This window comes from Cladophialophora immunda, assembly GCF_000835495.1.
Source record: "Cladophialophora immunda strain CBS 83496 unplaced genomic scaffold supercont1.3, whole genome shotgun sequence".
Lineage (NCBI taxonomy): Eukaryota > Fungi > Ascomycota > Eurotiomycetes > Chaetothyriales > Herpotrichiellaceae > Cladophialophora > Cladophialophora immunda.
Genome location: NW_015622543.1, coordinates 5,102,749 through 5,123,502, shown reverse-complemented (window position 1 = coordinate 5,123,502; position 20,754 = coordinate 5,102,749). Strand labels below are relative to the sequence as shown.

The following is a 20,754-nucleotide window of genomic DNA, read 5'->3' as shown; positions in this document are numbered from 1 at the left end:
CGTGTTAAGAGGATAAAGAAATGTCTAATATATATAGTTCTGAGTAGATTAAGTCTATTTATCTTAGGGTGGTGGTGTAATTGAATTAGATTGTCGTACGGTGGTGGTTAGGTGGCCGACTCGCTATGCTGGCCGACTCGCTATGCACCTACGTTATATATAATGAATATATATATATATATCATTCCGTTCAAACAGCGCGCCAGCTCTCCTCGTGAAGTCTGGGTTCATTTCTTTCACGCCAAAATATTCTCCAGGCCGTGCTTAGTGGCCTCTTCCCACTCCTTGCTGAACTTGTAGTCCAGGTACCCGTCCCTTGCCTTGATCGCGTAGAACAGATCGCGGTGATACTTGTTCGGCTCGAGCCCCTGTCTGATCCTGAAGGGCAAATCGGGCGTGGCCAAGAAGTACCGACCGAAGACAATCGCGACGTTCTTGTCCTTGTACTAGCCATCCATCGCCGCCTGCGCGGCATCGGGCTTCCAACCCCCGGCGATCAAAAAGGGGGCGTCGTCTCCCCAGACGTCCAGCATGAAGTCGACCTTCTCGGTGCCGTGACCGTCGTTGTCACCTGTAATCCGCGACTCGACGACGTGGAGATACGCCAAACCCAGGGCTTTGAGACCTTTGACCAGCGCAGAGAACTGCGGGTACGGATTGGCCATCTTCATGCTCTGGAAGGTCGAGAAGGGGCTGATCCGAAACCCGACCTTATCAGCGCCGATAGCGTCGGCCGCGGCCTTTGCAACCTCCAAAGCAAACCTGTTTCTCTTATCAATGGAGCCTCCGTACTCGTCAGTCCGTTGATTCGCAACATCCTGGATGAACTGGTCGACCAGATAGCCGTTTGCGCCGTGGATCTCGACGCCGTCGAAGCCGGCTTCGATGGCGTTTTTCGCCGCCTGGCCGAAATCCGCCACGAAGTTCTGGACCTCCTCATAGCTCAAAGCCTCGGGTTCCGCGTGCTCGCTGTCCATGGGGATGTTGCTCGACGAAACAATCGTCATACCTTCCTTCGCGGCGGTTTCTTTGTCCGCCACGCGGCCCAGGGCCCAGAGTTGCAGGAAGATGGGCTCCCCCTGGCGTGCACCGCGGTGGTCACTCGTTTCCAGGACGCGATTTGGTCTCCACTCCAGATCCCAGGCAGATTGGAGTATCCTGCCGCGCGGGGCGAGACGACTGTGGCTTCGGCGATGACGAAGGTGCCCGGAATAGACGCCCGTTGAGCATAATAATCTGCCACAAAGGGGAGAGGGATGTGGTTCTCGTCGTTGCGGAAGCGGGTCAAGGGGGCCATGACGACGCGGTGTTTCAGTTCCAGGTTGCCGATTTTGAAGGGGGAGAAGAGCCGTGAAGGGGCGGCCATATCTGGAGAGATTGATCCCATAATGGCTGTGGTGTGCTTGGTTCAATATTGGAGTCTAGGTGGTTAGCTAGATTGCCCATCGAGACCAGGTGCTGGAAGGTCTGGCCAGTATTATATAGTCTGGTACAGTATACTATAGTAGATTAGAGCAGCAAGGCAAGACAAGAGGGCTGATGGATACTGTCATTGTAATAGCCCCAAACTTAAGATTTGAGGAACATCACTTTTGAACAATGTGGTCTCTGCCATCAGGTTGAATAGCTTGATGGGTCCAGATAGGCCATGGTTATCGAATGTTTGATGGCATGCCATAGACGGGACGTCTTCACCTCCGGATTGGTAATGGTTATGTGGCGACGATTCCGGATCTTGTGAACTACTTGGTGAGGGCCTCTCCTTTGGTCGGGAATTTCCGAAGGGTTTGGAGCTGTCGGATTTCTCAGCTTGTTTCTTCTGTATCCCACTGTTCTGGTCCCAGGCGCGAAGACAAAGGCATAGTAGGATGACTTGATTCTTGTGTTGGGACCTTCGCCTCATTGCATTGCCATCTTGTGCGAAGAGCTGTGAGACTAGAGGGCTAAAGAATAGTGAGTAGCATAGATCGGTATATCCTAAGGCATGAATAGCCGAGCCGTTTTGCGTTGCTTATCGCTGATGTTTGGCTACATGAGGTACTTTGTACACGGTACACAGCAGGTCGTTAGCTGCCAGTGGAGGTCCTCAAGTCCTGGTTCAGTCATTACTCGGAGCCTCGGAGCCCTAGAGCTCCTCATCTGTGGCCCCGGAAGGGCTGAACTGTGGAGCGAGGTATAGCGAGAGATGTTTGTAATAAGCTTCTGTACCGAGATGTAGTGGGCCCACTCGAGGATCGACTTGTATACCACTATACTTACAGAATGATTTTCACCTCGCCAAAACCCATTTCCGTTTCCAGGCCTGAGCAGAAACCGCCAAGAAGGTGAGTGCTGAGCAAGCGGCCAGAGGTGTGGCGGTGTTGTTCCTGAGCACCTTGGTCAGCGCCTGCTCGGCCCGGAGGGTGGCCATGGGGACCTGGTTTTGGTCTCCAGTGTTCCTGTTTTGGTACGGATATTGAGTCTAGAGGGCCTAGTTTCCGGCCCCCAGCCCTCGGCTATGGTTTTCAGTAGTGTTTCAAGAACCAAGTCTGCTGCCTGACGGGCGCTACTTTCATACGTTCAATGCTTTATTAAATTTACTCCTTAATGCTTACTTGCCTTTCGAACAAGGACGTACTATCTTCACAATTCTGTTTCTTGCGTTATACGTATCTCGATATAGAGGCATTCATCATAACAGTTTCTCCTGCCAAATTCCTCTTGTGCCTATGTCTCCACGGGAGACCAGGTTGATATTCTTCATCCCTGGCTTGTGGCACTGCTGATGGCTCGAGATAACTGGAGACTATCCTAATATAGATTTTTAGTACAAAGTCTCCGATCGCCTCGTACGCATTCTACCTCCCCGCCTAGTGGAGGTATATATATAACAGATTAAATACTGATAGTAAATCGCGGAGCAGCCTAATTAAGGGGTAGTCAAATAAACTCCGGAAGTAAGGCAGACTCCGTTTAAGCATATTGACGAGTTCAGGATCTCGCCCGGGGATATCTAACAAGAGTCACCGCTCCCTCCCCGAGACAACACGGATTTCATTCTAATGGTGGATCGACTATTATTTTCGAGTGTGCCTCGTGATGACTGGTTGACCGCTGAGGCAGGATAAATGATTACTCTCGGACTGCTTTCTTGCCGGCGCTGTGCACGTCTCATATCTTCGTCATAGGAAGAGTCGACAAAATTACCAGTTTCTGACTAGTGGGTCCTAATAAGGGGGACTGTGGTCATATGGAGCAGTAGCTTGGTCGAGCGAGGCAGATTCACAAGAGCGGTACGTCGGATGATGGATTTGTCGGCCGGACGCGTGGGGCGGCTTCACGGGAGGGTGGCGACGTTTCGGAACCGGTCAGGCAAACTGGTAGCAACGACCGACGTTGCTAGTCGACATGAATCTATTAAAAGCCAATATGCCATTTTTTGATGATGAAACGACCATTGTATTGGACTGGAGGGCCTTCGCCTGCAGGATTTGGCTGGCTGAGAGTATAGAACCGCTCCTTACCACTCGGGGGTCGGCAAGTATGGATCGGAGATTGAGCTTCTCGGCTTCCTGGCAAGTCCAAGATGAAAGGGGAACGGGCTTATAGCACCTTTTTCTTCCTTTTGCTGCTTGTAAACGGGGATACAAAGGCGCCATCAGTACCACCCTTTTACTGTCGACTTTCGGTCTGGAAAGGGACTGTTAACCGTTGATGTTCCTTGGCGGCGTCAGGGCCGAAAACGGCGAAACTGGTAGTGGCATGAAAGACGGGACATTGGGATTTCTTCTCACCCGACACATTATGGAACACTCAGCAGTAGATGGTGCGTAGCATTAGTCATTGACAGCATTAGATAGAGAGTGTTGCGTTCGGCTTGATGCTATACAGAGGTTTACTCGGCCGAAGAACAAAACCTACTGTGAGAAGGAAGGCGAGCGTGGTAAGGTGTCCAGTCAGCCAAAAATAGCTCCGTGGAATGGTGTGTTAAGACTAGGTAACCCTCTCATCATTGGAACCTAGAAGAGTGTAGTAAGAAGAATACGTACTTCCGAATCCTCCGGTGGGAAGTATGTGGACACATACACACCTCCGCGAGAGAGATGAAGAATGTGGCAGGTAGTGCGCATTGAGTATGTACCGCTGAAAAGTTATGTTTATCTAATTGTACACATTTTCGTACTAGGGAGGACGCAGGGACCGACTGTAGACATCACAAGACAGCCGTTATATGATGTTATTGCGTAACCGCCCTACCTTTGAAATGGTGGAGCTACGACTTAAAATCAGGCGCTTTACTTCAAACCTCGGCCTGCGCGAGCCACAAAATCTTTCTCTCCTTTCGCAGCTTTCCTACTCAAAATTGGTCAAGTCCGAAGCAAGTATTTACTCTCGCCCTACAAAAATAGATTTACGGGTGTTGGGTACACTATATGTTTCTACCTTGTTGTATGCTATCACCATGCGCCTCTGGAACTCCTTACTGCAGCTGGAAATAAAGTACAGTCCAGACTCGATTCTCATGATCGTGCTGGAGGGTTGCGCCAAATATTGGAAAACTCCTATACACAGCGCTATTTTCATTTCCCATTAGGAAAATCCAGTGGTGAAGGGGGAATTCCGTTTGGAGGAGTCGGATTGTGACCCATGCGGGTGGTGATATTCCACAAAGCGCAATTCCCTTCGACCTGTCCACCGTACTTCGCATCGACACTATCAGTGTTGCAACCATTCAACACAATGTTCAAGAACTTCTCGCACTCGTTGACGTCGACTTGGTACCCAGTATCCTGGCTGCAATTGGGGTCGAATGAAGCAGAGATCCAAAGATCATTCGCCGAGGCAGGTGTTGTATCTCCAGCAGCGTAGCCGACTGGACTGTACTGGCCGAGTGTAGAATTCACTACCCATCCGCTTGACGAGATCTGCTCGCAGTAAGAGGTGATTTTCCCTGCAATCCAGGATTGAGAGGCTGAAGGCTTGTCAGCCGGGGTGCCAGCGCAGACCGGCGTAGGCTCGGGGGATGAGAAATCGATATTCGAGGCATCGTTGTCAGACAGCAGGTCTGGAATACCTGCAGGCGGTTGTTCATTGTCGGCCGCGGGTGGTGGGGCATTTCCTTGGAAGACGTCTTTCCAGTACATCGCTAGAAGGGACTTTTGGTAAGCTGTTGTCCGGAATAGAGCCGTCACATTGATCAAATCTGTAGTGGCATGTCCGTACCTATGGCGAACGAGGCGTAACTGTCTGCGTTCCTTGTCGTGATATCAAGCCCTACGCCTCCTTGCGACTGCGATTTTGCGGCTTTGGCACAGTCCTTTGGACCATAGATGCGCTTTCCACCATCAAATACTTGGTCAATGACTTGAAGACATTAGAAGGTCCTTTAGGCGGTGAGATGTGCGAACTCACTATGAGGCCGGGTCTGCGTGATCTTTGTTGTATGCATCAACTCATGCAGCAGGTAAGACCCGCCTGTTCTCATCCAATCTAGATGAAGCGTGCTTGGGTCGGCAGATTTATATTCGTCGAAAACTTCATCGATCGTCGGTACCGTGAAGAAAGTTCCACAGCAAGAGACGCGGGAAATTGTAGAGAATAGGTCTGCGGTGTTATTGACGTAGCATCCGATACTCCTGAATCTCATGAATCAGGATGAATTGGCCGGATTCCGTGGTACTAACCTGGGATCATTCCCTATTTTATTGTTGCATCTCCCCTCTGGGTCGCTACCTAGAGGAGTTGAGCAACTGCACCTCGGTTTGGTGTTGTTATTCACTTACAAGTTAGGGTCTGCTAGCATTAGAGAGTGGACAGTGAAAAATATTCCGAGTCTGGGCTGCAAGACTTACGATATATGGATCGAAGCCCCACTGTGGGTGCGCCCAATTTGCAGCTGCCTTGATATTTGCTGAAAGATTAGTCGAAGGCTCGGATGTCAGAACATGGGGATGCCATACCAACTATATCTTTAGAATACTGCTCGTCATCGGCGCCCTTGCCGAAATATAAGTCCGAGGCATCGGTACCAAGTTGAGGCCATTTCTGAGCGGAATGGGCGATAGCTGTCATATCCTTGACAGCTTGGACGTAATAGTCTCGACGATCTTTGAAGCCTCTCCCTTGGGCAATGTTCCGAGTATCGCCTATGCAGGACCTCTCGATCGCAAAAAAGGAATTCCCTTCCACTTCATCATACTCTGCTGACAACTGATCGGAGATTCGGGTGCTTCCTTGTATGGCAACAGCTTCACGAGATTCAAGGTGCGAGAGTCTTTGGGCAAATGGTATTGCCTGACTCATGGATAGGAAAAGAAAAGCCGAGAATGCATGGAGTTGTACGATGTGCATTTCGTTTTGAGAAAGCCAAAAGACAATGTGCTTGAGGATAATATCGCTTCAGGATGGGGATTGAGGAGTTGTTCAGAGCCATTACTGTTTTCTGAACCGTGAGAAAGGCGCTCTTTTATCTTCGGGAATCCTGGTTGACACGGTACCGTGAACACCTAATCGCGCGATATGAAGGAAAACCGGTCCAGGGGCTTGGACAATCTGGACTTGATACTGCCGAAACGACGGCGGAGGTCGCTGTATAGGTGCTTCGTGGCGCTGCATATGACAAAATTGGTGGTATTATTTTTACACCTGCGGACATGGTGGTTGCTTGGGTTGGGCCAGCAGACGATTTCGGAGGAGACAGCTATCTGCCTATTCAGAGGCCGATGGTAGAATCGACTTGAGCTCGGTACCGTTAAATGCACGTAGCGAGATTATCTTGGTTACATGTTCTGCGATTCAGCTGTAGACAAGAATACTGCCCACTCTCCATATCGTCGCGAAATACAACATCTGAACTGTACACGCCCGAGACCCTCTGGAGCGAGTTTCAGTGCACGGTCGGTGGCACGTTCATAGATATTTTGGCGAAATCTGACGCCGCTCTGGCCTAGACAACGGCTGTGCCGACTCTGGGACAGCGGTCTGCGAGGTCAGCATGGGGGAGCGTATTTTGGTAATCTCGCTGCGGCGGATGCCAACGCTATGGGAGATCTGGTGTGTTTCATGATAGGACATCATCGTCGAATTTGCACCGAGGCTTTGTAGCTGGAGTCCAGGTGCAGCACTTATCCTTCGAGGCCGGATGGAAGTTGAGGAGGCTATGTTTGCTGATAAGCGCGCGGCAACAAAAGCCCAAGGAGGCTGTGCGGTTTCGGCAGTTCTTGGCAGAGGACTGGCCAGTACAAAGGCCACTCTGCCCAGCCCTTGCCAGTCGACCCCGCTGTCTGTGTGTACTTGTACAGACATCTCACGCTTCCTTGAATGTGGCGAAGGAGCATTCTCTACCAAATTATCATTGCACAAAATGCGTCCTCGGCTTCTGTCCGGTAGCTGCACCTCAAGTATCTTCATCGCTCTCAATATACTCTGTCTGTGTCTGCCTATTTCTGGTACTCAAGTCTGCTGGGAATGTCGATCGTTAGACTTGCAAGAAGCTGCAGGTAAGTTCGATCTGCCACACCAGCAATGAGTATGCAGATGTTGACCGCTTTCCTTTATCCACAGGAGTCGGGCTGTCACTATCCCCTGACTATGGGTAAGACTAAGATGTACGCTTATTCGAGGTGTGCAAGTACTTAGTCTCTATAGATCCGTTTCTCTTGTTTTCACCAATGGATCATCGATGAGTGCTGGAATCATTCCTGGGACACCTGGGTACCTGGCTGCATTGATAGATCTCTCAAGGATGGACATGCCCCAGAAATCAATGCGCCCACACCATGACATGTACGGACCATTCACCTTCACTCCCAGGCCCCCAGGATGCTGATACATTTTATTTAAGACGCTTGGAGCCCGAGACCAGCAAGAGCACGACATCTTGGATGTCTGTGTGGCGTTCATTCTTGCAACAATTCCACTCCCACACCCTGCCAAACCACCCACAGAGCCTCTCGCCCACTCTCGAGCCAATATCAGATATGATTCGAGCTTTATTCGCCGTTGCGTCCACTATCCACCACCTTCAGCATCGCACTGCATTCCTCGCCATTCCTAATTTCGTCATGGATTCGACATATGCCCTCAGCCTTATTGATCCGCTCCTTTCAGGTGCTGGGCTGCACGGCTTCCATTCTAGGTGGTGGGATGAGTCCAGAGCGGCCCTCCTCGGCCTGTACCAGCTCCAACACTGTTATGGAATCCACGTCAATGAAACGCATCAGATTCCTGACATCGAGTGCGAGAAGTATAACGGTCGCCTCATCCACTCGTTCCTCAGCATCCAACTTGATGCAAGTTACTTTGGCCTCCACCAAATGTACCGTAATGACGGACTGATCGCCATCTCTGAAAATATGACAGAAGATCATTTCGATCGTGGTACTAACTCGCTAAATGCTCAAGATCCTGATCAGTATTGGGGCTGGGTCAAAGACCGTGTGTCTTATTTCTCGCGACACGGTGCAGAGCCAATAGATCTCCTCATTCTGCATGGCACCGGGGTGACACGACCGGAATTTCTGCAGCTCGTCCAAGAGGTTTTCGCCCACAATGACAAGATCAAGCCAGAGGAATACCTCCGTACAGCAGAGGAGCACGCCTACGCTGCCTCCAAGGGCGCTGCGCAAATCGCCAAGACGGGTATGTGGACGAATTTCGAGCACTGCATTCCCAGATATGGCTGTCCTCTCAGCGAACACGCTCCGCCGGAATTTCAATGGCACCAAGCAGAGCAGGAGCCTCGAGAAGAGTGCAGAGAAGAACTTTGAATTGAGATCATGTTTACTGTTTCACGCCAGACACGCCATGTGGATGTGTCAGAGACACATGTCTCGCGGTCCGGCAGCGTCAACGGGGGAGAGAACACATTCGAGACAAGCTGTGGACTACTCTGCGCGGCCTCACAAGAGAATACGCCCAGGACAGATTTGAACCTGACTTGGGTCAACACCGCGCCGGCCATTCAACCGTCTGTTGACCCATTGCACGTGTGGCACGTTTGCACACTGCAATGCATTGTTTATCAAGTGTAATTCCGGTCTACGAATACGTGGTGTTTATGGCGATATATAAATGTTTCATGCGGATCAACACGGAGAAGAACACTCATCGAGTCAAATACAAAAGGGGGATCCGGATTCATCTCACATGGGGGTTCGAGTGGGAAAGACTGTACGCACTCTTTTGGCGCGAAGACTTGGCTTTTGGGACCTTTGGCATACGCTTTTGGGTCACTCATCGACGACCGCGCAAAGTTGCTGTAAAAACCGCTATAATCTGCTATAGTCATTCTGTTTCCGCTCGAAGGCACGTCGTCAGCTACCATATCAATCTCATAATTGGTTAAAAGCAAGCTCCCTTCTGTCCTATCCCACATCGTCCACTGGGATTGTCGAAGGAGAAGCAGCTGGGTCGGAGCTCGACCGAATACCAGACCGACTGTGCCGTAGCCAGCTATCCAAGAACAGAATCAAAACTTCTCCCTTGCGGGCCTCATGTCTAACTCGTGAACCCACAGATCGCAGCTCTGCCGCATACAGTCCAGGTACAGCCTGCCCACACTTTCCGCACGGATCCTTTCTCCAAGCATGACCTTGGCCGCTTTCTCTTTCGCATCTGCAGCCGCACCATCGACCGCGGACGAATCAATGTCCATAATGCCGCCGTTTGCAATGGCGTGGACAACGTGAACACCCTTGGCAGAATACTCTCGCGCCAGACTCTGGGCCAGCATCCTCACGCCGGCTCTTCCAGCCCCGTAAGCGGCGTAGCCCGGATTAGTCCTCAAAGCGCCCAAGGTGCCCGTGAAGATCAGCGTGCCTTTCTTGATCATTTCCTCCTGGCCGCCTTCTGAGCTCCTCTCCACATCCGCCGGGTACTGGGCCAGCATCCATTTGAGGCAAAGCTGGCTGAACGCCATGGCCCCAGTGACGTAGATCTGCAGACTGTCTCCGAAGCGCTGGGCGGACTCGTCCTCGAAGGGCGTCTTATGGGAGTGCTTGATGCTCCAGATGGCCAATTTCAATTTCACGTCCTGGCCGAGCGATTCGGACCATTGCTTGATCTCGTCAAATGCACTGTTCAAGCTTTGTTCTGAAGTGTCGGTTTTGAACGCCTTGAGCACTCCGCCGTCGGATTCGCGCGATAACCGCTCGGCGAGCTGGACGTCGCCGCTGCGCGAGAGGAGGGCGACAGCGAGGTTCCCTTGGGACGGGCGGGCGAGGACCCGGGCAATGCCCGCGCCCGTAGTGGGGCCGGCGCCCAGGAGGATTGCGAGACCTGAAAGACCTGTAGGAGGCATTCCTTCTTTGTTATACTTTGCTTTTGACGATAGAGACAAGGAAAATTTGGTTTGCGAGGTGATTAGATGAGGTTTTGATACAATGTTGAAAAGGATTGACGCATGGACAACCACTACGTCACAATTCCTGCCGCGGGCCGAGATGTTGGAGAAAAGGGGAGTTTGGGCGCCTCATAGCCTGGAGCTGAATCCGGGAAACGCGGAGAAAGGATGGCAAGGCAATTGGAGTATAAAAGGTTCGTATGAACAAGCAAGTGATCTGTACAGAGAGACAAACACCCTCACGTTGATTCATCTTCCAATATCCACCACAACGTTCCCATCTACCTTCTTAGGATGGTCCTCCCCAATCATCATAATGGCCGTCTCGCGCTTGAGGAACTTCTTCTCATCAGGCACCACGACTCGAAGATACTCGTCGTCGGCGAACACCTGGGGCATGTCGTTAACAGATGTGTTTCAACGACCTTGGGGCAATCTTACGCTCAACAACTCTTCCATGCTCTCCGCCACCATGGTGACTATGCCATCCCACTGACCAATGTCAACGCCAAAGTCGGTTAGGACTGCCGTGGACTTCTTGTCGATGTGAAACTTCCTCGCCATCAGCCATGCATCTCTGATGACGTGGTCTGGAGCCCAACCTGAGAATAAGTGATTATCTTCTTCTTGACGATGTCCGTGTTCAGCCAGATTTTGGGATGTTCGACTGACCAACCGTGAAGCATCAGCAAAGTGGTCCCTCGTCACATCTTTGGGACCAGCTTACTAGTGGTGGAACTCCTCATCACTGAGATGGTCCTGTTTGTTGATCAGGATTTGCAGCTTGCACGGCATGGTTGCGAGGTTGTGAGGTTGCGTTCAAGGCGACGAGACAAGTCTTTGTGAGGCGAGGGCAAAAGAGATGATTTCGAGCCGTGGCACCCAGTGTTTAAGTATCCATTCCTTGGACCTGTGGTACTACTATGGACCGCTTGGTCTGCAACCGACTCTAAGAGAGTGGTCCTAGGAACTCCCGACATAGAGTACCGTCGTGAGAGACCTCCGCGCCCCAGAAAGAACTCCGCCTTCTCCGGATAAGCAGCAACCGATACAATGATTGAGAAGAGTCAAAATCCGGGGTGCTGGGGTCCCACGGGGTTGTAACCCTTCGGTTCCCGGATCCGAGAAGCGCAGGCGGGAACCGATTGTTCCTTCAGATTACCCGGCGCCTCCGATATCTTCTGGCTATACAATGACTTGAGAGCTCGAGGACACATGGAGATATGCAGCTCCAGCATATAAGGTGGTCCTGCGATACCACGACAATCACTGCTTCGCTCCAGAATTCTTCCTATGGCAGATACGATGGCGTCCAAAGAAGTTGTAAGTGCACCCAGGCCGAAGCATATCAAGTTCCTAAATATCAGATAGCATAACATCCTCTGCGACAAATTTGGGAAGAGTAAGGTCTCAGAGCCCAGGCCCGGAGAGCTGAAATACTTCGCCGCACAGTCGGCAGCACTGGTCCCTGCCGTCCAAGTGTTCCCTGAAAACGCGAAAGACGTCTCAACCATACTCCAGATTGTCCGAGATCATCAGGTCCCTTTCACTGTGAAAGCTGGTGGGCATGGGGTCTACGCCGGCGCATCGAGCATTGAAGACGGCATCCTGGTTGACTTGAGTCGGATGAATTCGGTGGATGTCGCCCCTGAGCGCAAGTCCGTGTTCATAGGGGCAGGGGCAAAGTGGGGTGATGTCTACGGCAAGCTGGATGCACTGGGAATCAGCGTCCCTGGAGGACGCATTTCAACCGTCGGCGTTGGTGGCTTGACGCTTGGAGGTGGGATACTATGATCTCTGAGTGACAAAAATCCTGACTGTCCTTCCAGGCGGCATCTCTTTCGCAGCCAGCCGGTTCGGCCTTGCCTGCGATAACGTCAAAAGCTATGAGGTACGCCTGATGCTGAAAATGCCATTCTTACGCAAAGCGTACTAACACAAACCCACAGGTAGTCCTCGCCGATGGGAGCGTAGTCACCGTCACGCGCGAAACTCATCCTGATCTGTTCTGGGCGCTCCGCGGCGCAGGGACGAATTTCGGGATCGTGACAAGGTTCGAGTTTGTGGCATTCGAACAGGGCCAGATCTGGGGCGGCGTCAAGCAATACCTTGAAGACTCCGAGGCGCAAGCGATCGCTCTGCTTGACAAGTTCTGTAAAGGCCAGGATCCCGCATCATCGGCCGCTGATGTCTTCGCCGAGGCTTTCATCATCATCGCATACGTCGCTCCGATGGGCAAGTTCATCACCACGGCAGTTCTGTCTCACGGAAAACCTGAGGAAGATCCACCCATTTTTGATGGGTTCAAGACGTTGCCATCTATTGCTTCGTCGGCGAAGATCCGAAGCATAGCGGATCTATCGGTGGAATTGAATGCGAATAACCCGCATGGGCTCAGGTATGGTGTCCGTCTTGGCATGCTGACCGGCGTTGTGTTCAACTTTCATCTGCTAACTCGTCGTTCAAAGGTCCAAAACGCTGGCGTTGGCCGTGAAAAGCGACATCACAATCCTCAACGAGGTTATGGCGATCTATAAGGATGTAATCAGCCCGCACAAAGATACCGTCAAGGACTTTGTGCCAGCAATCTTGCTGCAGCCTTTACTTCCGCGGATGCTGCCGTCTGAAGAAAGTGACCATACGCTGGGGATCAGCAAACAAGATGGACCTCTATTCGGTAAGTAAGAAGATGATGCTGGTATATATCTGCATGGAACATAACTAACGACTTCGTCAAAGTAATCTCCCTGCTCTGGTCCTGGACGGAGCCAACGGACGATGACCTAATCGAGTCCCTTGCATGTGCCTTCGAACAACGCGTGACAGCAACAGCGAAAGCTCACAATAAGTTCCATCGGTACGTCTACCTCAATTACGCGGCTGGCAACCAAGACGTCTTTGCTAGCTACGGTGAGGAGAACCTGGCGAGGCTGCTGCATATTAGCAAGCAATACGATGCGAATGGAGTCTTCACCAAGCTAAGGCCTGGTTACATCAACGTGACGAGGAATGGGCATCAGAAAAATGGTGGGTGATAACGCCGGAGCAATGAGTCTTCAGGGCACGACAAGAGAGGATATTCGAAAGGAGAGTCGTGAGCTGCCATATGTGGTGGAAAAGAATAAAGCAACTACCAGGACGAATGTTCCGCCCAGTAGCCGTTACTTCCTAAAGAGTATCCGAATCATTTTGTCAGGTGATCCGATAGACTCAAAACAAGAGTGACCAGGGAACAAAGACAAAACCAAGTACATGCATGTATGAACTTCTAAGAGCAATCAAAGACAATCTTGCAGGGAATACTCGAGCTACATCCAACCATTGGATCGGCAAGAGCTTCTTTAACCTCCAAAATGCGTCGAATGCACCAAGAACCCGTTGAGGTAGGAAAACGATCTCCTTCTCCCCGAAGGATTACTGACCCAGCCTGTACAGAGAATCTAGTCTCCAGATCATCGGTCTGAGTGCTTCGCAATACTCCGGCAAGCGGGATTTGGCATCTCGTCATTTGCCCTGTGCAACCTATGTTCCTCCCGACGCGACATCCTCCTTATGATACCCATGTGCACCTAGCTCCTGATCTCCAATCTTGACCGGTTTCGCCGCTGTTCGATGACAACCACACGTATCAGTAAGACGGACAGCGGCGACAACGATCAATGGCGGGACAACAGCCACTGCCACTGCCACAAGTCAAACAAATGATTCCACGAGACTCACGCACCTATCAAGCAGAAGAAGAGTCTTGCCGTCTTGGTGCCTGTGTTCGTCCACCCATGGATCGTGCCCCGCTGCACACACACGTCGCCGGGTTTCATGTCCACTCTGGCCCCGTCATTCAAGTAACTGTCAGTGGATGCTGGTCAGTCTGGCGCCATGAAGCATGAGGTTTGAGTGATAGAGGGAGATAGAATGCCAAGGGGATTGGCTGGAATGTGAATCTGACCATGAGACCTCGCCGTCAAACAAAATGCCAAAGTCCAGCGACTCTGTCCTGTGGAATAACATCTTGGCCTTGAATTATACAACTGATATTAGCTCGGTAGATCATTCGTACTCGTCGCAACTTCTCGGTCCCTCCTTCCTATCCGACTTCTGGAGAACCTCACCTCCGTCGTGCCGGGCTCGATATCCACGACCCTGAGAACCACGCCGCTCTTGTTCGCGAGATCCGTCGTCCTCGTCGTGGCCGGGTCTTCGGTCCCAGAGTTGTCGGCCGGGAACTGCTTCGTCTCCCAGAGCACGCCGAGACTGGCACCCAGCTTCGTCGCTTCCAGAGGGATGTGCGAGTCCGCGAGGAATATTGCTTTCCCCTCCGCGTCGTGGCCGGTGACGATCCTGCGCGGGTGAGGCAGGGACATCTTCACGACTAGTATTGAAGGATCTGATTCGGGTGGACGTACACTAGGTGCGGCCTCCAGGTGGGTGACATGTGCTATGCTATGTTGATCAGCAATTTAACCACCGATTGTTCCTGGTGCCGGAACGGCGTCTCTCATGGTCCGCTTGCTGCGGAAGCCAGAGGTTCGGAAGCGAGTCTGTCGGTCAGCACGTAGCCAGGGCATTTCACTTTCTTCCTTGGGGTATAAACTAGAAAAAGGAAATTCTCGAAGTGCCGGTAGCAGTGAATGCCTGCTTAGCGACGTGATTGCCGACACGGAAGCCCAGGAACTTTGTCAGAGCTGGACCTCCTTACCGCCGCAAATAACTCAGGTTACATTCTAGAATCGAACGCCTCGCCAATCCAACGCCCCAGCATTCTCAAGAAAAGACGGAAATCATCCCTGAGCGGGGATCCAGTATGCGGGATATGACGATCTGATATTGCCCGAAGCGGACTAATGCAGAGAACATCGAGTGGGGCCAAGGCTGTCTACAAAAGGGAGGGTTTGACCCCCTCTGCGGTAGCGACGGTTTCGCTACCGTTTCTCCAGCACAGGCTCGGTTCCGGCACCGATATCCTTGCAACGAATGTGCTTCTCCCTCTGACGGTAGCTGTCCATGCGGAGCACAGTCTAGAAACCCTGCGAATGCCTCAGCGGACTCCGCTTCTCCTCCTTCTTGCGCCGGTCAACTCAATCTTGGAAGCACTACAGTCGTCGAAATGAACGAAGAGTTGTCGCGTCCTCCACGGAAGCAGAACTCAAGCTGCGATGGCTGTCGGTCGTCCAGGATCCGTTGCGATGCTGTACACAGGAGAGAGGCTGTCGTCGGCGGGCTGAATGGTGTCTTTCGTGACCGCAGATGCACCAACTGCGCCCGGAAAAATCGCCCCTGCACTTTCAAGGTGAGCGCCGTCACCGTACTTCTGCAGAGCTTCCCAATTGGCTTTTATGCGGCTTAATGAAACTTGTTCAGTGGCTCCAGGCAGCAAAGCGTCGTCACCGCTCGGAGTCGGTCTTTTCTGCCGGCAACAGCGCCGAACCCGAAGGACGGATGCAGCACACATTCGGCCACGAAAGGTCACCCCAGCAGAGCCGAGGGTCAGTATCATTACAGCTTATGTGACTTGGCCAATGTGTTAATCGAACAGATATCTCGGACAAGAAACACCCTCCGCGGGCAATACGGCGTCGTCGAGGGTTGCTCGGGCGTTTAACGTGCGAGAGGAAGTCATCGATTCCTCTATGTGGCATATCTTCTCTTCGATTTTCGAGACCGCACTCGGCGTATGGTTGGGGAGTGGCTGCTGTCCGTACCCGGGGCTCCCAGACGTAAGTCCACCACGATGTTTCCTTGGTGTACCCCCAGAAAGAAATAGCCGTCAACGAAGCCGGACACTAGGGCTCGAGAACGATCATCTCAAGGCTCTTTCTGGGCTTGGATGAATGGAAATGCTCCTGTCGGCAGCACGACGGCCACTCCGATACCAGGCAAACCGTTTCAGGAAGCGTCTGCGTCAAAGCCGACAGCGTGGTCAACCAGGCCCTAAACGCAGCCGTGCATGCGTTCAGCGTCCGGTGGCTGCCCCTCGTCGCTGGCACAAGTATTCCGGCTGAGAAACTGAACGAGCTGGCGCGGAAACTGTGGTACAACGCGCGGTCCAAGATCTTGTTGATCTTACAGAAGCGGTGCTACCGGTCTATATTGGCCCTGTACATCTTCGGAATGACTCCACTACCTCCGGGTCTCGAGGAACATGAGGTCTCTCACGGAAATATCGGTGAAGTCTGCATCGACGTCGCCATGCGGCAATTGCAGAGTGTCCGGGCCAAGAGGAACGTCAGCCGCTTCTCTTCAGCGGCCATTGCCACCAGCTCCACCTCGGCCTCAGCGACCTTCGACACCGCATCCCAGTCCACTGACGAGGGCTACGCGCTGCGGGAGACCATAGCATACTGGGCGGGCTTTGTATTTGACACTTCTGCTTCGTTTACTACCGGTTTACCCTCGATACTCCACGCGAGCCTCCTAGGGTTCGAACAGGGTTCGAACAGGAAAGGACAGTGCAGCTTTTAAAGAAGACCGCACAGGATTTCCACGACAAGACGGAGGACTGGAGAGCCAATGGCTTCGAGGTGATCAATCAGAGCGCAATTTGGATAGTTCAATCCGCCAGCGGCTGCAAAGGTGTATTCTGGAAAGCGGTGGCCTCGTTGCGAGAAGCTTTGAACTACGGCCATGAGCCGCATGTGATCGCCCGTGCACAGACAGCCGTTCTGCAGTGCATGCTGAGGTATGACGTGACTTATGCTCCGCTGCTTGCCGCTTGTAAAAGGGCTTTGCTCTTTCTCGACTTCGAGGCCCAACTCAATTGGTGTAAGTGCCCTATCCTCTCCACGATCCATATACCCAAATGCAGGCTGAAAAGCTAGAAGACCTTCTCGCGCTTCATTACCACTTAGGACTCTTAATGCTCTATGACATCCTGGATACCTTTGACAGGAGAGACTTGGTGACGAATCCGGACAACTCTCAATGGGCAGCAGTGCAAGAGACAGTCAACATCATCTTACTTGGGACCCAATGCAAAGTCTCACTTCAAGCCGTGTTTGGCTCAATCTCAACGCCTCGTCGTGACGACATGGTGTCACTGCTCAGCGTTGATCCTTATCCCCACCATGTGGCCACTGCTTTGAGCCTCGTGTCCGATTTTCTGACCAAGGTGACTAGAAAACCCTACACGAGCTCCAGAGCACTCGCACAAATACGAAAGCTTGCGACGACGGCGTTTGACCAGCTCCCACAATGCTCAGCCTCGCTCCAAGCCTCCAGAGCTAGCGTGACTGCGAAATTGGAGGAAGCCCAGCAATTCCGAAACTGTCAGATTGCCGATAATCGCAGGAGGCCAGCAAGCACAAGCCGACAACAGCACGAGCAACTCGAGAGTGATGTGGTCCGTGAGTCGTGGGAAGAGGATGTTGAGGCCCTCGACAGCCTTGAAATTGGAACCCTGCACCACACAGCCGGCAACTTTGCCAGCAATGCAGCGTCTGAGCGGACGACATCAGGATTCCTTGATCAATGGGACTGGACATCGAGTGAGGGCAGTCCCCTGAGTTTCGAAATTCCTGAGGATGACATGTTCTTGGCCGACCACGGTCTGTTCGAAGTGAGTGGGCGCTCCTGGGCTATACATTGAACTGAACAGGAGAAGCTAACCTATGCACGCTCATTACTAGGACTGCTTTTTTTCTAGCGTAGGTGGCAGGATGAAGGGGCACTAGAAAGTGAGGATTTCTCCATTCTTCTCGGTAAGAGGACGGTGCGAATATATTCACTTCGGGGAGGCATTATCCTGGCGTGACTTCAACCTCCAGACATTCAGTCTGTAATGTGAAATGAAAATCTAGCTCCCGTTATCATTAAGTCACAAACGCCTGATCGAGAACTGCTTAAACATTGTAACAGCGTGACAGGAAGACCAAAGGTCGCTCTTGAAGCGAGGCAAATTAAACGCTGCAAAGACACTGAGCAGGTGCATCGCCGACATGACGCCCTACAGAAACAAAAAGACATGGAAGTCAAGAGCGACTGAAAGAAATCGCTCCCCCGCCCGAGCATGAAAGGTTATAACACCTAACACCTCGCTGAATCGCATCCTTGTGACGGCATCTCCGCCCCCAAAAGAACCCGGCTCGGATACCTCGCGTATCTCGAAACGCCATCAGAGCGCCACATTGGCGCTGGAATTCTCGAGTCCCCACGCCTCTTCGAAGATTCAAGAGAGGTACCATTCTCGCCGAGATGGGTCTTGGACCGACCCTCGCTTACAGCCCCCTCGTATACATCGAACGCATAAACGATCCATAACTATTGCTCATTGAGCTCGAGAGGGAGTCTGCGTCGGGACTTCTCTCACCGGCCACATTTCTGCTCGTGGAGGTGGTCGACTGGCTTTTGGAGGTGACGGAAGAGGACTTCTGTGATGAAGATGCGGAAGTCGTCTGGAAGAGGCTGATTCCCGTGTTGGGCGCGGCGTTCATGGAAAGCACCGATTTGCGGGCGAAGAAAGCGGATGCCATGGCGTGCGGCAAGTCCTGGATTGTTCAGGTGATGTCAATGCTCAAAAGCGTGGGATATTGATGTTTCTTTGGATGACTGAGATGGATACCAGTGGCGGGTGCTTTGAGAATGATAACCAACTTCGTACTGCACACCGAGAAAATGGGAAATACGACCAGGGGGGATTTTCGAACCTCTTATACAAGGGCTTCTCACCTTGGTCTCCTTGCGTGGCAGTGCCTGAGGTCACTGCATACCCGACTGGGAACATCTTGATACGGGCAGGAGACGAGAAATGCGGGCTTGGGCCTTGGACTCCCACAGCCAAACCACCCATGATGCCAAAGCTGACCACATGCGAAAGCGAACCTGCGTGCGGCGTCCAAGATCAAAGCGTCTGTGTATCGTTGTAACTGCGGGCGGACAACCTTTTCCAATGAGGACGGGCGGAGAAATCGCCAGCACCAAAACAAGTCCCAAATCTGGCGCAAGCGCTGACAGGGCGCAGCGGGCGCAGAGTCCAGAAAAGGAGCAGAGCCTGCCGTCTGTAGGGCTGATGAGCACCCACCACGTGGCAGTCGAGGGATCATTGGAGGACCATCCCACCGCCTGAAAGTGGGGGCTGACTCTCCCAAAGATGCCCCTGACTATGGAATGGGCGCGGTGAGGAGACACCTGAAGTGTGCGGGTGTATACGGAGTTTCCCGGATAGGAATATAGAAAGGGAGTTGACCCACCCTCTACACCCACCTGCCCCCTGGGGGGATCAGTCAGCCTCACCAGCCTCACTTCAGGGCCCATGACTGAGTAGCAGAAGCTGGAACCATGACATGTGATTGCATTACAGAGAGTTAACGATTGGCTGAAGGGGATCAGAGACTTGCATCCCTCCCAACTCCCCCAACACCGCCATGCTTGTCGTCTCCGGGTCTACTCGCAGGCTTGACTTGGCATCAAAGGTACGACTCCCGCGTCCCCCTCTCGTTGCTGCGGTAGATCGCGTCGATCATCCTGTGCCTGAGCAGTGCGTCCTCGAACGTCACAACACCGCCATCTCCCTCGCCCATGACCGCATCCCAGACCTTTCCCACATTGTACGCAAAGTCCCTGGCCGGCTCCACTGCGATCTCTTCCAGCCGTGCACCTCCTGCACCGGCCTTGACGAACTTGATGGTCGGATGGAACATCTGGATGTGGCCGTTCGGCCCCTCCAGCACCAGCGTTCCTTTGGTGCCGTTGATCTCCCAGTAGAAATCCTTGCCCGTGTCGGAGACGCCGGCCTGGTACACGACCGTGGCCACGCCGCCTCCGCGCGCCAGCGTCCCCGTCACCGACATCCAGTCGTGCGAGGTCTTGGTGACGGTGCGCAGGACCGTGCCCGCGGGATCGACAATGTCCATGGTCGGACGCCGCGTCGCCAAGCGGGCCTGCAACTCGGTCATCTCGCCGAGGACGTAGCAGAGGGCGTCCATGGCGTGGCCGGCGGGGATGGTGAGCAGGTTGGCCCCGTGCTCGATCCGGGCCATGTACTCGTACACGGGCGCCTCGGTCGCGCCCAGCACCATGCCGGCCCCGAGCATGGTGGTGCCGAGGATCTCGCCCAGCTCGCCGCGGGCCACCATCTCCCTGGCCTTGCGGATACTGGGGTTCTGGCGGGCCTGCAGCCCGACCACGTTCCGGACCCCTTGCGATGCCGCCAGCGCGACGAGCTCCTCCGCCTCGGTCACGTTCGCGGCCAGTGGCCACTCGACGAAGACGTCCTTCTTCGCGTCCAGCGCCGGCTTGACCAGTCGGTAATGCTCCGGCACCTTGACCGACACGACCACCATGTCGACGTTGGGATCGCGGGCCAGCGACTCCGGGTCGTCATAGCACGCGACGTCCCCACCCAGCTGGTACTTTTGCACGGCCTTCTCCGCCGATGCTGTGCTGCTGTTCTGCAGGGCCGTGATCCGGAATAGATCCGGCCTCTGCTGGATGTGCGGAAG

The 20,754-nt window shown here is 53.0% G+C and overlaps 6 protein-coding genes across 7 annotated transcripts; 3 read left to right on the top strand and 3 right to left on the bottom strand.

Annotated features, from left to right (window-relative positions):
- Positions 1-446: 446 nt before the first annotated feature.
- On the bottom strand, positions 447-977 carry PV07_06155 (uncharacterized protein; the record flags this gene model as incomplete). The annotated part of the gene is made up of 1 exon (XM_016393108.1): positions 447-977. One exon carries the CDS (start codon positions 975-977, stop codon positions 447-449), a length of 531 nt encoding a protein of 176 aa, XP_016250627.1.
- A 26-nt stretch (positions 978-1,003) lies between these two features.
- PV07_06154 (uncharacterized protein) lies at positions 1,004-1,366 on the bottom strand (the record flags this gene model as incomplete). The annotated part of the gene is made up of 1 exon (XM_016393107.1): positions 1,004-1,366. The coding sequence occupies one exon, from the start codon at positions 1,364-1,366 to the stop codon at positions 1,004-1,006; it is 363 nt and encodes a 120-aa protein (XP_016250626.1).
- Positions 1,367-7,302: 5,936 nt separating this feature from the next.
- PV07_06153 lies at positions 7,303-9,292 on the top strand. Of its 2 annotated transcripts, XM_016393105.1 has the most exons (4): positions 7,303-7,478; positions 7,543-7,573; positions 7,627-7,764; positions 7,823-9,292. In XM_016393105.1, the coding sequence occupies exons 1-4, from the start codon at positions 7,343-7,345 to the stop codon at positions 8,745-8,747; spliced, it is 1,230 nt and encodes a 409-aa protein (XP_016250624.1). In that variant the 5' UTR covers positions 7,303-7,342; the 3' UTR covers positions 8,748-9,292. The 2 variants fall into 2 exon arrangements, with proteins under 2 accessions (XP_016250624.1, XP_016250625.1); XM_016393106.1 differs by lacking the exons at positions 7,303-7,478; positions 7,543-7,573 and having other exon boundaries at positions 7,591-7,764.
- Positions 9,293-9,448: 156 nt separating this feature from the next.
- Positions 9,449-10,279, bottom strand: PV07_06152 (uncharacterized protein; the record flags this gene model as incomplete). Its single annotated transcript, XM_016393104.1, has 1 exon — positions 9,449-10,279. One exon carries the CDS (start codon positions 10,277-10,279, stop codon positions 9,449-9,451), a length of 831 nt encoding a protein of 276 aa, XP_016250623.1.
- A 1,347-nt stretch (positions 10,280-11,626) lies between these two features.
- Positions 11,627-13,365, top strand: PV07_06151 (uncharacterized protein; the record flags this gene model as incomplete). Its single annotated transcript, XM_016393103.1, has 6 exons — positions 11,627-11,644; positions 11,693-12,101; positions 12,151-12,212; positions 12,271-12,719; positions 12,790-12,998; positions 13,061-13,365. The coding sequence occupies 6 exons, from the start codon at positions 11,627-11,629 to the stop codon at positions 13,354-13,356; spliced, it is 1,443 nt and encodes a 480-aa protein (XP_016250622.1). The 3' UTR covers positions 13,357-13,365.
- A 2,299-nt stretch (positions 13,366-15,664) lies between these two features.
- Positions 15,665-18,847, top strand: PV07_06150 (uncharacterized protein; the record flags this gene model as incomplete). The annotated part of the gene is made up of 6 exons (XM_016393102.1): positions 15,665-15,804; positions 15,855-16,035; positions 16,106-16,672; positions 16,759-17,080; positions 17,140-17,873; positions 18,596-18,847. 6 exons carry the CDS (start codon positions 15,665-15,667, stop codon positions 18,845-18,847), a joined length of 2,196 nt encoding a protein of 731 aa, XP_016250621.1.
- Positions 18,848-20,754: the final 1,907 nt, after the last annotated feature.

What these genes read in the sequence shown, in the direction of transcription:
- PV07_06153 (XM_016393105.1), top strand. Translation starts at nt 7,343, where the DNA reads ATGCGTCCTCGGCTTCTGTCCGGTAGCTGCACCTCAAGTATCTTCATC. An exon ending in AGACTTGCAAGAAGCTGCAG is followed by an intron (nt 7,479 to 7,542) that starts GTAAGTTCGATC and finishes CTTTATCCACAG; the next exon opens with GAGTCGGGCTGTCACTATCC. An exon ending in TCACTATCCCCTGACTATGG is followed by an intron (nt 7,574 to 7,626) that starts GTAAGACTAAGA and finishes TAGTCTCTATAG; the next exon opens with ATCCGTTTCTCTTGTTTTCA.